Source organism: Oncorhynchus keta, chromosome 30 (genome assembly GCF_023373465.1).
Source record: "Oncorhynchus keta strain PuntledgeMale-10-30-2019 chromosome 30, Oket_V2, whole genome shotgun sequence".
Classification (NCBI taxonomy): Eukaryota; Metazoa; Chordata; class Actinopteri; order Salmoniformes; family Salmonidae; genus Oncorhynchus; species Oncorhynchus keta.
The window spans coordinates 47,906,559-47,922,652 of record NC_068450.1 but is presented as its reverse complement, the minus strand read 5'-3'; the positions used below and the strand labels follow the sequence as shown (position 1 = coordinate 47,922,652).

At 43.4% G+C, this 16,094-nt stretch overlaps 1 protein-coding gene across 2 annotated transcripts in view; it reads right to left on the bottom strand.

Moving 5' to 3' along the window:
* The window catches only part of mgat4b (alpha-1,3-mannosyl-glycoprotein 4-beta-N-acetylglucosaminyltransferase B), a 215,805-nt gene that overhangs the window by 55,255 nt on the left and 144,456 nt on the right, over positions 1–16,094 (bottom strand). For both annotated transcript variants that reach the window (XM_035744560.2, XM_052488489.1), the window contains exon 7: positions 3,828–3,903. In XM_035744560.2, coding sequence (XP_035600453.1) covers positions 3,828–3,903 — 76 coding nt within the window. The remainder of the gene's footprint in view (positions 1–3,827; positions 3,904–16,094) is intronic.

Genomic DNA, 16,094 nt, shown 5'->3' with positions numbered 1-16,094 from the left:
CTTCTAGAAGGTTCTCCCAACTCCACAGGGGAATAATAAAGCTCTGTCAGAATGACCATCGGGTTCTTGTTCACCACGCTGACCAAGGCCCTTCTCCCCCGATTACTCAGTTTGGCCGGGCAGCCATCTATAGGAAGAGTCTCGGTGGTTCCAAACTTATTCCATTTAAGGATGGAGGCCACTGTGTTCTTGGGGACCTTCAATGCTGAATAATTGTTTGGTACCCTTCCTCAGATCTGTGCCTCAACACAATCCTGTCTTGGACCTCTACAGACAATTCCTACGACCTCATGGCTTGGTATTTTCTCTGACATGCACGGTCAACTTATATTGACAGGTGTGTGCCTTTCCAAATCCCATGCAATCAATTGAATTTACCACAGGTGGACTCCAATTAAGTTATTGAAACATTTCAAGGATGATCAATGGAAACAGGTTGCATCTGAGCTCAATTTCAAGTCTCATAGCAATACTTGTGTAAATGAGCTATTTCTGTATTTTTTTTGCAAACATTTCCAAAAAAAGTGTTTTTGCTTTGTCATTATGTGGTATTGTGTGTAGATTGATGAGGAAATTATTTTATTTAGTCAATTTTAGAATAAGGCTGTAACGTAACAAAATGTGGAAAAATATGGTGTATATTTTACAGTCACGTGTCAATGACTGTAAAACCCTTAACAAAGAGTTGCATTCAGTTTTAGAATGGGTTGCCAGTAATAAACTGGTATTCAACATCTCTTAAACTAAGAGCATTGTATTCGGTAGAAATCATTCCTTAAGTTCTAGACCTCAGCTGAATCTGGTAATGAAGGGTGTATGGCTGTCGAACAAGTTGAGGAGACTAAATGTGACCCACCACCTGGATTCGGTCCTATGTAGTAAAATTTGAAATGCTGTTAATTTTACAATGGATAAAAGTAGAGACTCAGAGCTAGAAATGTGTATATCATACACTGCATTTAAGAAAAAATACATTCTGCTTGAAAGTTGATAGTGTGTGAATAAGAGCTGTTTGAACCAGTGGTCTGGCTGAAAGCCTTTAGTTTAGTCACGCGCACGGCCATGAGCATGAGCTCCGTTCCCTTTAATTTCTAATGACAAAGGAATTGTCCGGTTGGAATATTATTGAAGATTTATGATAAAAACATCCTAAAGATTGATTCTATACATCGTTTGACATGTTTCTACAAACTGTAATGGAACTTTTATTACTTTTCATCTGGACTTCGTGCCCGTGCCTTGTGCATTTGGATTACTGGACTAAACGCGCAAACAAAAAGGATGTATTTGGACATAAAGAAGAACTTTATCGAACAAAACAAACATTTATTGTCTAACATGGAGACCTGTGAGTGCCATCAGATGAAGATCATCAAAGGTAAGTGATTAATTTTAAAGCCATTTCTGACTTTTGTGACACCTCTCCTTGGTTGGAAAGTGGCTGTATGGTTTTCTGTGGCTAGGCACTGACCTAACATAATCGCATGGTGTGCTTTTGCCATAAAGCCTTTTTGAAATCTGACACAGCGGTTGCATTAAGTTTATCTTCAATCGTATGTATAACACTTGTATCTTAGATCAATGTTTATGATGAGTATTTCTGTAATTTGATGTGGCTCTCTGCACTTTCTCCAGATGTTTGTTTGAGACAATGCATTTCTGAACATAACGCGCCAATTTCAAATGAGGTTTTTGGACATAAAGATTAACTTTATCGAACAAAACACACATTTACTGTCTAACATGGAGTCCTGGGCGTGCCATCCGGTGAAGATCATCAAAGGTTAGAGATTAATTTTAACGCTATTTCTGTCTTTTGTGACACCTCTCCTTCTTTGGAAATGGCTGTATGATTTGCTGTGGCTAGACGCTGTCCTAACATAATCACATGGTGTGCTTTTGCCGTAAAGCGTTTTTGAAATCAGACACTGTGGCTGGATTAACAAGAAGTTTATCTTTAAAATGGTGTATATTACTTGTATGTTTGAGGAATTTTAATTATGAGATTTTTGTTGTTTGTATTTGGCACCCTGCACATTCACTGGATGTTGGTCAGGTGGGATGCTACCATCCCACTGGCGCCAGACAGGTTTTAAAAAATCCAACTTTATTGTATTCACTAGTAAGAATAAGGAATATGGTTTGAAAAACGATCCAGAGTCTCAATTGGTGGGAATGAAATGGAACAAGTCACATCCAATAGATTCCTCTGAGTTTTAATTGATGAAAAGTTATCCTGGAAAGATATTCAATTTGTCTGCAGTAAAGTGATGAAATCTGTTGGTATCATCAGAAAGATTAGTGGTTTGGTTAATCAGGCTTGCTGCCTAACTATATAATATAGCTTAATTTACCCATATCTCATTTACTGTAATATTTTCTTGGCCAGTACATGTGCCTCCTACCTACACAAATGACTCATTATACAAAATACATTTGGAAGACTAGCCACCTATTCTAATTACCTAGCTCCATCTGCATCTTCATTTAACTCAACAGCTTGTCTATTTACGATATTAATGTACGGCAATTATGCACTTTCCTCTACAAAATCATCATACCTCCATCATACCATCATACCTGCCACACATCACATAGTCAATTCTCAATCAGGTACATAGGTACCATACTCTGGAATTCTAATCTTCACATTGCCAAAACCTCATCATCCCTCAGAAACTTTAAGCGAAGACTAGGGGTCAGCCTGATGAACCAAACCACTCAGTAATCTCCTCCATATAGCCTAATGCTCATGCACACACTTACACGAAACAAGTATTGTTCTTTTTTTCTCTCCGTGATTACTGATCAAATCCTTTATAATGAGTTGATTTTGTTGTGTGTTTTAACAATCCTTTTTTTTTTTGTACTTATGTAATGCATATTGTGTTTTTTGTTGTTGTTGTGGTGTGGTCTTCATATAAGCTCTTCGGCTTCCAACCACACCTGCACAATGTTTTTTAGAGCACGCCTTGCTCTTCATTGTAATCAGAGGGATAATATTAATACCATGCATGCCAGCCTCGCTTGGCTTAGAGTTGAGGAACGACTGACTGCGTCACTTCTTGTTTTTATAACAAACATTAGTGTTGGAAATCCCAAATGGTTTGCATAGTCAACTTACACACACACACACTTATGCCACTTAACATGCCACACCAGGGGTCTTTTCACTTCCCAGGTACAGAACAAATTCAAGGAAATGTACAGTATTATACAGAACCATGAGTGCATGGAACTCCCTTCCATCTCACACTGCGCAAGTGAACAGCAAACCTGATTTCAAAAAACAAATAAAGCAACACCTCAGGCCTCTATCCTATGTGACCTACTTGTTGTGTGTATGTGTAACTGATAGATGCGCGCGCACACACACACACCACATGTTCATGTTTTTAAATGTATGTAAATTCTAAAGTATTTTGTCTGTAATGAATTTTTCACTGTTTCGGACCCCAGTAAGACTAGCTGTCGCCATTGGCGTCGGCTAATGGGGATCCTAATAAATCAAATCAAAAATCTAAATGGCAGCCGCTCGTCGGCTCTCAGGAATGCAGCCTCAGCAGCGGGAAACGACTGGGGCAAATATTATTGCTGTGTCACCCTCACGATAGCTTTCTAGATAGCTTCTGTAGGACTATAGCTGTTGCCGAGTGCCACCTGTCCAAAGGTTATGCGAAATGGCTGCCCTGCGAGCAATGTCGTTCCAAGCACTGATATGTCAGAACAAGGTTCTCATTTCACTATGCAGAATATACTCATTTCTTCAGTCTTTACAGAAAACACTGTAAACAGATGCATGCTGCAAGAGGCTTGAGGTTTCGTACCTGCACATAGTAGGTCCCTTTGGACTGGGCGTACATCATGAGGAAGCAGTAATCCAAATTCTGTTTTGTCCGCCATCTGGGGAGAAAGAGGAGAATGACAGAGGATGCGATTAGATTCACAAACCCAAACACACACACACACACACAAGCATCAACACATGATCCACATCCAAACCTGCGTCCATGCTTACCGACAAAGACGGAGGGAATTCATCCGACATACTACTATTTCATTGACATTCAGGCCTGGGGACACGAGCCAGTGTCTCACTTTGGCATAACTCACTTTGTTATAACTCAGACACATAATGTTGGAACTGTGTTGTCGTAAGAGTCAATAAATGGAAACAATAAGCTTCTGGTCTAAGTGGAGCAGTGCCCCTGGTCCTCTGGTCCTCTATCTTCCTGTGTAAGAGGAGAGCGAGGAGAAGCTGGAGGTGGATTAGTGGCTCCTGGTTCAGATGAGGAGCAGAACATGCGGTTGCCTTTGTCACTGGATAACAATGAGATGTTGAAAACGGAGAGGAGGAAAAACAACTGTTTGCCGAGTTACTGTCTTACAAACATACTCATGCTCGATTCGATTAGCTATGCCTATGGGAACCAAATAGAAGAATATCTTGCACACACACACACTTTTTGGACGAGAGACACAGAGTCGCTTGTATAAACACACTGTGACGAAAATAGGCATCGATAACATGAAAAGGGAAAAATAACAAAACACTGATTAGAGCAGCCATACAGCAACTACTACACGAGGAGAAGAATGCCCCTCAACGCAACTTACTTCTCATAGTTTCATCCAATAAAAGACGTCCCTCCGGCAGCACCATTCCTATGATCTGTTTTCCCGTTCAAATCTTACTTTACAATAACAACACGTGCCACGGATTGAGACATACGCAATCCTTTGCTAGATGGAAATAGTAGCCTAAATCGTGTATATTGTGGCTATATAAAGATAAAGCAATTGTATGAGGCAAACAAAGAGCAAAATCGTATCCGTGTAGCCTAGGCCTACATCAAAGCTGGTACACAGCGTACACACTGAAATGTGTACCTATATAACAGAAAACAACACAATCATGCTTGATTAGAGATCAATTATGAAAAATTGAGATATGCAACAGTCATTTCCTGAAGAAAGCCGTGTAAACATTTAAATCCAAATATTTACTCTCTTTCTAATTGCTCAATAAGCTTTATGAATCTCAGCTGTGCCCGGAGATAGGCTTGGTGACGAACCACATCACATGCACAATAAAGATTGTGAGGTTCTCTCCCCTAAAGCCTTTATTCCCATCTGGTAAATAGATGATACATTCACCATGAGGAGGCACATGATAGGACACAAGGAAGCCCATTTATACCCTACCACCCCTAAGCTATCGGTACCACTGTGTTTCAACAAATCGTCAGTGTTGTCCCCTAACGTGCCATTAGGATGTGAAAGGTCAAATGAGTGTATTGAGTTAATGAGTTAATGAGTTAATGATAGTGATACAAAAGCACTTTAATTCCACCTCAAATTGAATGAGATTATCTGGGGGAGTTACTTCCTCGTTCCATGTTTTTGCGTCCTACCTGACAGGTCGCTCCTACCAGGTGGCGTGGCGAGAATCTGTCTCCTCACCACGCGCTCTCACCACTGGTGTCCCCCAGGGCTCTGTTCTAGGCCCTCTCTTATTCTCGCTATACACCAAGTCACTTGGCTCTGTCATAACCTCACATGGTCTCTCCTATCATTGCTATGCAGACGACACACAATTAATCTTCTCCTTTCCCCCTTCTGATGACCAGGTGGCGAATCGCATCTCTGCATGTCTGGCAGACATATCAGTGTGGATGACGGATCACCACCTCAAGCTGAACCTCAGCAAGACGGAGCTCCTCTTCCTCCCGGGGGAAGGACTGCCCGTTCCATGATCTCGCCATCACGGTTGACAACTCCATTGTGTCCTCCTCCCAGAGCGCTAAGAACCTTGGCGTGATCCTGGACAACACCCTGACGTTCTCAACTAACATCAAGGCGGTGTCCCGTTCCTGTAGGTTCATGCTCTACAACATCCGCAGAGTACGACCCTGCCTCACACAGGAAGCGGCAGGTCCTAATCCAGGCACTTGTCATCTCCCGTCTTGATTACTGCAACTCGCTGTTGGCTGGGCTCCCTGCCTGTGCCATTAAACCCCTACAACTCATCCAGAACGCCGCAGCCCGTCTGGTGTTCAACCTTCCCAAGTTCTCTCACGTCACCCCGCTCCTCCGCTCTCTCCACTGGCTTCCAGTTGAAGCTCGCATCCGCTACAAGACCATGGTGCTCGCCTACGGAGCTGTGAGGGGAACGGCACCTCAGTACCTCCAGGCTCTGATCAGGCCCTACACCCAAACAAGGGCACTGCGTTCATCCACCTCTGGCCTGCTCGCCTCCCTACCACTGAGGAAGTACAGTTCCCGCTCAGCCCAGTCAAAACTGTTCGCTGCTCTGGCCCCCAATGGTGGAACAAACTCCCTCACGACGCCAGGACAGCGGAGTCAATCACCACCTTCCGGAGACACCTGAAACCCCACCTCTTCAAGGAATACCTAGGATAGGGTAAGTAAGGGTAAGTAATCCTTCTCACCCCCCTTCTCCCCCAACAAGATTTAGATGCAAGTGGCTGTTCCATGGTTGTCATAAGGTGTATGCACCAATTTGTAAGTCGCTCTGGATAAGAGCGTCTGCTAAATGACTTAAATGTAAATGTAAATGTAATGTTTTGTTAAAGGGACATTACACTCATAAACGAAAATGTGTAAGATGTTTTTTCAGACATCAAAAGTAGACTAATGCCAAGATGAAACCTTGTCACATGAAATTGGTTGTATAAATCCATTTATATGCCTTCAACCCAAAATTACTTTCTGGTTTTCCTGCTTTGATTTTGTGTTAATCTTTACATACATTTGCGGTGGAGGCATATAGATGGATTTACACAACAAATGTCTTGATATTAAGCTACTTTAGAGGTTGAAAACTCCTAACAAATGTTTATTGAATGTGTAATGTCCCTGCACCATCGAGAGCATCCTGACCGGTTGTATCACAGCCTGGTATGGCAACTGCTCGGCATCTGAGCAGAAGGCACTACAGAGGGGAGTGCGAACAGCCCAGTACATCACTGGGCCAAGCTTCCTGCCATCCAGGACCTATATAATAGGCCGTGTTAGAGGAAAGCCCATAAAATCCAGTCACCCAAGTCATAGACCGTTTTCTCTGCTACCGCACGGCAAGCAGTACCGGAGCGCCAAGTCTAGGACCAAAAGGCTCCTCTAAAGCTTCTACCCCCAAGCAATAAGACTGCTGAACAATTCGTTAAATCGCCACTGGACAATTTACATTGACCCCCCTCCCTTTTGTACACTGCTGCTACTCACTGTTTATTATCTAGGCATAGTCACTTCACCCCTACCTACATGTACAAATGACCTAACCTGTACCCCTGCACACTGACTCGGTACCGGTACCCCCTGCATATAGCCTCGTTATTCTTATTGTGTTACTTTTTTATTATAAATTTTAACTTTAGTCTACTTGGTAAATCATTTCTTAACTCTTCTTGAACTGCACTGTTGGTTAAAGGCTTGTAAGTAAGCATTTCACGGTAAGGCCTACACTTGTTGTATTCGGCGCATGTGACAAAGTGTGATTTGATTTGTTTGATTTAAGTCAATGTGGATAAGGCACACAAGTACACTATACGATCAAAAGTATGTTAATACCTGCTCGTCTTATATCTCATTCCAAAATCATGCGCATTAACATGGAGTTGTTCCCCCCTTTGCTGCTGTAACAGCCTCCACTCTTCTGGGAAGGCATTCCACTAGATGTTGGAACATTGCACTAATGTTGGGCGATTAGGCCTGGCTCGCAGTCGGCCTTCCAATTCATCCCAATGGTGTTCAATGTGGTTGAGGTCAGGGCTCTGTGCAGGCCAGCCTAGTTCTTCCACACTGATCTCAGCAAACCATTTCTGTATGGACCTCGCTTTGTGCATGGGGTTATTGTCATGCTGAAATAGGAAAGGGCCTTCCCCAAACTGTTGCCGCAAAGTTGGAAGCACAGAAGCGTCATTGTATGCTGTAGTGGTATGATTTCACTTCACTGGAATAAGGGGCCTAGCCTGAACCATGAAAAACAGCCCCAGACCATTATTCCTCCTCCACCAAACTTTACAGTTGGCACTATGCATTGGGGCGGGTAGCTTTCTCCTGGCATCCACCAAACCCTGATTCGTCCATCGGACTGCCAGATGGTGAAGCGTGATTCATCACTCCAGAGAACGTGTTTGACTGCTCCAGAGCTTTACACCACTCCAGCCAACACTTGGTATTGCGCATGGTGATCCTAAGCCTGTGTTCAGCTGCTCAGTTATTGAAACCCATTTCATGAAGCTCCCGCAGAACAGTTCTTGTGCTGAAGTTGCTTCCAGAGGCAGTTTGGAGTATTAGTGGTAGTGAGTGTTGTAACCGAAGACAGACAATTTTTACAAGTTACGCGCTTCAGCACTCGGCAGTCCCATTCTGTGAGATTGTGTGGCCTGCCAATTCGTGGCTGAGCTGTTATTGCTCCTAGAGATTTCCACTTCACAATAAAGAACGTACAGCTGACCGACCAGGGCAGCTCGAGCAGGGCAGAAATTTGACCAACTGACTTGTTGGAAAGGTGACATCCTATGACGGTGCCACATTGAAAGTCACATAGCTCTTCAGTAAGGCCATTCTACTGCCAATGTTTGTCTACAGCTATTGCATGGACGGGTATAGCTGAAATAGCCGAATCCACTAATTTGCTTTTTATATATATATATATATATATATATATATATATATATATATATATATATATATATATATATATATATATATATATATATATATATATATATATATATATATATATATATAGTGTATATTAATATGGGCAATTTTCAGCCCTTTCCTGGGATAGCATGGCTGTGTGCTCTATTTTATACACTTGTCAGCAAATACCCAAATCCACTAATTTGAAGGGGTGTCAACACACACTATATATACACAGTGTGTATAGTGAATTGCTCAGCACTATTCAACATTCAGTGCATTCAGAAAGTATTCAGACCCCTTGACTTTTTCCACATTTTGTTACATTACAGCCTTATTCTAACATTCATTAAAATGTTTTTCCCCTCATCAATCTACACACAATACCCCATAATGACAAAGCAGGCACTTTTTTAAAGAAATGATTGCAAATGCATGAAAAAATAACATGGAAATATCACATTTACACAAGTATTCAGACCCTTTATTCAGTACTTTTTTGAAGCAACTTTTGCAGCAGTCTTCCTTGGGAAGGATGCTACAAGCTTGGCACACCTGTATTTGGGGAGTTTCTCCAATTCTTCTCTGCAGATCCTCTCATAGCTATGTCAGGTTGGATGGGGAGTGTCGCTGTACAGCTATTTTGAGGTCTCTGCAGAGATTTTCAATTCCGCACTCTGGCTCGGCCACTCAAGGACATTCAGAGCCTTTTCCTGAAGCCACTCCTGCATTGTCTTGGCTGTGTGCTTAGGGTTGTTATCCTGTTAGAAGGTGAACCTTCATCCACACAAGTTTCTGTCAAGGATCTGTCTGTACTTTGCTCCGTTCATCTTTCACTCAATCCTGACTAGTCTCCCAGTCCCTGCCGCTGAAAAACATCTCCACAGCATGATGCTGCCACCACCATGCTTTAGCGTAGGGTTTGCCAGGTTTCCTCCTGATGTGACTGTTGGCATTCAGGCCAAAGAGTTAAATCTTGTTTTCATCAGACAAGAGAATCTTGTTTCTCATGGTCAAAGTCCTTTAAGTGCCTTTTGGCAAACTCCAAGCGTGCTGTCATGTGCCTTTTACTGAGGAGTGTCTTCTGTCTGGCCACTCTACCATGAAGCCCTGATTGGTGGAGTGCTGCAGAGATGGTTGTCCTTCTGGAAGGTTCTCCCATCTGCACATAGAAACTCTGGAGCTCTGTCAGTGACCATCAGGTTCTTGGACACCTCGCTGACCAAGGCCTTTCTCCCCCGATTGCTCAGTTTGGACAGGCGGCCAGCTCTAGGAAGAGTCTTGGTGGTTCCAAACTTCTTCTAATTAAAAATGATGGAGGCGACTGTGTTCTTGGGGACTTTCAATGCCGCAGAAGTGTTTTGGTACCCTTCCCCAGATCTGTGCCTCGACATAATCCTGTCTCGGATCTCTACGGACAACTTCAACTTCAACCCCATGGCTTGGTTTAGGCTCTGACATGCACTGTCAACTGTGGGACCTTTTATAGACACAGGTGTGTGCTTTTCCAAATCATGTCCAATCAATTGAATATACCACAGGTAGACTCCAATCAAGTTCGAGAAACATCTCAAGGATGATCAATGAAAACAGGATGCACCTGATCTCAATTTAAAGTCTCATAGTAAAAGGTCTGAATTAAAAAATATATATAATAATAGGGTTGAGTCTGACTCCAAATCCTGGATTTGGAGTCAGACTCAAAATTAAAGTGGAAAACCACACTACAGGCTGATCCAACTGTGATGTGATGTCCTTAAAACAAGTAAAAATTAGGTTCAGTAGTGTGTGTGGCCTCCACGTGCCTGTATGACCTCCCTACAACGCCTGGACATGCTCCTGATGAGGTGGAAGATGTTCTCCTGAGGGATCTCCTCCCAGACCTGGACTAAAGCATCCGCCAACCCCTGGACAGTCTGTGGTGCAATGTGGCGTTGGTGGATGGAGCGAGACACGATGTCCTAAATGTGCTCAATTGGATTCAGGTCTGGGGAACGGGCGGGCCAGTCCATAGCATCAATGCCTTCCTCTTGCAGGAACTGCTGACACACTCCAGCCACATGAGGTCTAGCATTGTCTTGCATTAGGAGGAACCCAGGGCCAACCGTACCAGCATATGGTCTCACAAGGGGTCTGAGGATCTCATCTCGGTACCTAATGGCAGTCAGGCTACCTCTGGCGAGCACATGGAGGGCTGTGCGGCCCCCCAAAGAAATGCCACCCCACGCTATGACTGACCCACCGCCAAACCGGTCATGCTGGAGGATGTTGCAGGCAGCAGAACGTTCTCCATGGCGTCTCCAGACTGTCACATGTGCTCAGTGTGAACCTGCCTTCATCTGTGAAGAGCACAGGCCGCCAGTGGCAAATTTGCCAATCTTGGTGTTCTCTGGCAAATGCCAAACGTCCTGCACGGTGTTGGCCTGTAAGCACAACCCCCACCTGTGGACGTCTGGGCCCTCATACCACCCTCATGGAGTCTGTTTCTGACCGTTTGAGCAGACACATGCACATTTGTGGCCTGCTGGAGGTCATTTTGCAGGGCTCTGGCAGTGTTCCTCCTGCTCCTCCTTGCACAAAGGTGGAGGTGGCGGTTCTGCTGCTGGGTTGTTGCCCTCCTATGGCCTCCTCCACATCTCCTGATGTACTGGCCTGTCTCCTGGTAGTGCCTCCATTCTCTGGACACTACGCTGACAGACACAGCAAACCTTCTTGCCACAGCTCGCATTGATGTGCCATCCTGGATGAACTGCACTACCTGAGCCACTTGTGTGGGTTGTAGACTCCGTCTCATGCTACCACTAGAGTGAAAGCACCGCCAGCATTCAAAAGTGACCAAAACATCAGCCAGGAAGCATAGGAACTGAGAAGTGGTCTGTGGTCACCACCTGCAGAACCACTCCTTTATTGGGGGTGTCTTGCTAATTGCCTATAATTTCCACCTGTTGTCTATTCCATTTACACAACAGCATGTGACATTTATTGTCATCAGTGTTGCTTCCTAAGTGAACAGTTTGACTTCACAGTAGTGTGATTGACTTGGAGTTACATTGTGTTTTTTAAGTGTTCCCTTTATTTTATTGAGCAGTATATATATATATATATATATATATATATATGTACACACACACACACACACATACATAATATGGAAACATTTCTAAAAACATGTTTTTGCATGGTCAATATGAGGTTGTGTGTAGATTGACGAGGATTTTTTTTAGTGAATCAATTTTCGAATAAGACTGTAATGTAACAAAATGTGGAAGAAGGGGTCTGAATACTATCCGAATGCTCTGTGTGTACTGTTCTGTGCCTCTGTAGCCCCGACTATGATAACTCAGCACTTTGCGATGGCAGACTACCATGTACATACTGAACTGCATCAGACCAGACAGGCAGCAGCCCCAATATTCTTTACAGCATATTGACAAACTGTCTGAGATGTAACACCCAGAAAAACCAAGACTCAAATGTTACCAAAGATATGCAAAACTTTGTCAGATCTCAGCTGTGTGTTCCAAGCTGTGGGGTTTAACAGGGAAGCCTGTACACACACAAAATGCAGGCACGTAACATGACCATATACTGATAAACATACACATATGCAGCTGTATGTGTTAAATGGGGGAGCATGCCTATAAACACAAAACGTATAGCACATACATAAACACACAGACAGCGCACACACACGCACCAGGGTTGATAGAATGTTAAGAGTGTCCAAAGCTGTCAAGGGCTACTTGGAAGAATCTAAAATCTAAAGTATATGTCTGTTACTTAAACTCTGTGAAGCATTTATTTGGGCTGCAAAAAAATGCTTTGTTTAACACTTTTTGGGTTACTACATGATTCCACATGTGTTATTTCATAGTTTTCACATATTCACTATTATTCTACATTGTAGAAAAGAGTAAAAAATAATGTAAAACACTTGAATGAGTAGGTGTGGAAACTTTTGACAGGTACTGTACATATATTTTACTGTGTTTCAGTATTACACCTAATTCTATACACTGAATACTTATCTACTTTATGCCTCTGTTATATTCAGATGTTTGCCTGTTTTTCCTATACCTTTACTGTAATCATTCATTTGTAGAATATGTATAGACCACAAGCATTCATTCTAAGCCACAAAAATATTATTATCCAAGTGCTTCCTAAATACAATCCATTTTCAACCTAGCCCCGGGCATTCTAGGTATAAGGTTAGGAAAGAGTCGGAATCCTGTCTCCTCCTTTCCTTACTCTTTCTTCCTTTACCCCCTCTTACCTTTTCTCACTCCATTTGATGTGAGGGATGTTTACCTGCTCAGCCCGGTCCTCTCCTCATGCATTATGAAACAAGTCTCACCACAGAGACCTAGTTTCCCCTGCCTCTCTCAAAATACAGGCCAAGGAGCAAGATTTTAAATGCAGTCTGTTTTGTACTGAATTTTGAGCTGACACAGACAATTACACACATTTGCACTTAGTGATGAAATAGTACAGTACACAATGTCCACCACATGCACGCATGTAAGCACTAACTTGTCCGTGCGCACACACAAACACACCACCCTATAGGCAGCCTATCCATCCTGCAGTCCCCCCAGGGTACAGGGCCGCTTGGTTAATCGATAGGGAACATTGTCTCATTCTCCTTGGCCAAGCCTGGGACTCTTAGACGATAGATGATAGAGGGAGGAGAGGGAAGAGAGAAAGACAGAGTAGAAAGCTATAGGGAGGAGAGCGAGAAAGAGATAGTAAGAGAGGAGAGAGAGGAGAAAGAGGGAGGGAGAGAGAGAGGATGAGAGGTGAGTAAGTCATGGCTCCTGGCGCGAATCGATCGAGGGGGCTTTGATTAAGCGGGCCGGGCAGACTGCCTTTAATCTCAATAGACTGGTTGTGTCATCAAATCACTTCTTCTATTGTGCGGCTCCCACGCAAACCGTCCCGGATAAGCTACCAGCCCAGTGATAGACTGCTTCCCGGATGGCAGCCTATTCCCTATTTGGTGCACTACTTTGAAGCAGCGCTCTGGTCAGAAGTAGTGCACCAAGAAGGGAATAGAGTGCCACTTGGAACGCAGAGGTGCAGTGATAAATCCGGCTACTGTCAAGATCGTCGTAAGAAGCGGACCAAAGCGCAGTGTGGTGTGAATGCATCATTTAATAGATGGACGAAAAACACGAAGTAAACTGTACAAAAACAATAAACAAATAACGACCGTGACGCTATCATAAGAACTGTGCTGACATAAGCAACTAATATAGACAATCACCCACAACCCACAATGAAAAAACAGGTTACCTAAATATGGATCCCAATCAGAGACAACGCCTAACACCTGCCTCTGATTGAGAACCATATCAGGCCAAACACAGAAACAGACAAACTAGACATCCAACATAGAATGCCCACCCAGCTGACGTCCTGACCAACACTAAAACAAGGAAAACACAAAAGAACTATGGTCAGAACGTGACAGCTACTCTATGAGATTCCTCTATGAGGTAAGTGCATCCCAACACTAACAATGTCTTCCGTCTGCGGAGTCAGCTACAGAGTGATACTGCAAAAGACTACGGAAGACTATGGAGCGCTAACATTATAAATGCTACTTGCAGTGCACAGCTAAGGCATGACGTTGATTAGAACTTAATCAGTCCAACTGAAAATTAATTGCGTCGCATCAATGTCTCCCTCAGAACTTTAACAACCAATCAAAGCACAGACCTTCACATAAGACACGTTATCCTATCCAAATCACCAACCAAACTATCAAATTAAACGTCTACCCTAACAGAAATGAATAACTGTACGACTATATGAAATAAATAGGCCTACAGTCTTGTCTTACAGACAGATTGTGTATGTGACAATAATAGATTAGACTGTCTGGGCTGATTTGATATCGATTCGTCTGTCGCTCTGGCCGTCTGTCTGGTAGATGTGGGATTGATTCGTCCGCCTGGTTGATCTGACATTGATTTACTCAGTCTGGATTACCTGGGAACGATTTAGTCCATCAGCCTGCTCACCCATGAGTTTATTTAGGGGGAAATCTGCACTCTCTGCGATAAAATACTAAACTTCAAGATTTATAATATTGAGTTAAGATGTAAAGAGAATAAATAAGTTATGTGTCAAGTTGCATTCTAATGACCTGGAGAGCTGGTGAGAGTGTGTTACAGTGTGTGTGTGTGTGTGTGTGTTTGTGTTGGGGAGGGGGTGGCTCTGCATCCATCTACCCACCCAATAAAGAGATGCTCAGCTTTCTTGAGACCACACTGCAGACTCCAGTTTTGTCTTACTGTATCTTGATTTATCGTCCAGTCATGTGGTCAAGTGCAGCAAAGAAAGACCAAGTTAAGCTCCAGCTGGCCCAGGACAGAGTGGCACGTCTTGCTCTTCATTGTGATCAGCGGGCTAATATTAATACTATGCTTGCCAGTCTCTCTTGGCTTAGAGTTGAGGAGAGACTGGCTGCATCCCTCGTCTTTATAAGAAACATTGTGTTGAAAATTCAAAACGGTTGCATAGTCAACTTACACACAGCTCTGACACACACACTTAACCCACCAGACATGCCACCAGGGGTCTTTTGACAGTCCCCAAATCCAAAACAAACTCAAGAAAACATACACTATTACATGGAACATCCATCTCATATTGCTCAAATGAACAGCAAACCTGGTTTCCAAAAACAGATAAAGCAACACCTCGTGGCACAACTCTTCTCCCTTATTTGACCTAGATGTTGTGTGTATATATTCATATGTAGGCTGTGTGTGCTGTTTTAAATGTATGTAGTTCTGTCCTTGAGCTGTTCTTGTTTAATAATGTTCTGTATTATGTCATGTTTCATGTTTTTAGTGGACCCCAGGAAGAGTAGCTGCTGCTTTCGCAACAGCTAATGGGGATCCTAATAAAATATTTTTAACAACCCACCTACTTACCCACCCATCTCACCCTCCTCCACTCCCTGCAGAGCACCACAGGCTGACTGTTTGCAAGGGGGGCCTCTAGGGCCCCGTCAGCTTTGACAGAAACTGAGCTTGGACCTGTCCTCATGGACCCAAGAGAAGAAGGAGAGGAAGATGGATATATGGAGAAGGAGATAAATAGACTGGCCTATCTGGCCAATGAATGAATTAACACAACAATTATCTCTCGCTGCCTCTCCCTATGCTACTTTCTCCCTCCGTCTCGAACTCCCTCACACACAGAGAGCAGAACACATGCCAACGCACACACACACACACACACACACACACACACACACACACACACACACACACACACACACACACACACACACACACACACACACACACACACACACACACACACACACACACACACACACACACCATTCCTCCTTAAATGTCTTTAACTCTGCATTCCTTCTTCCCTTCCTCCCCCATCCCTCCTTTCTC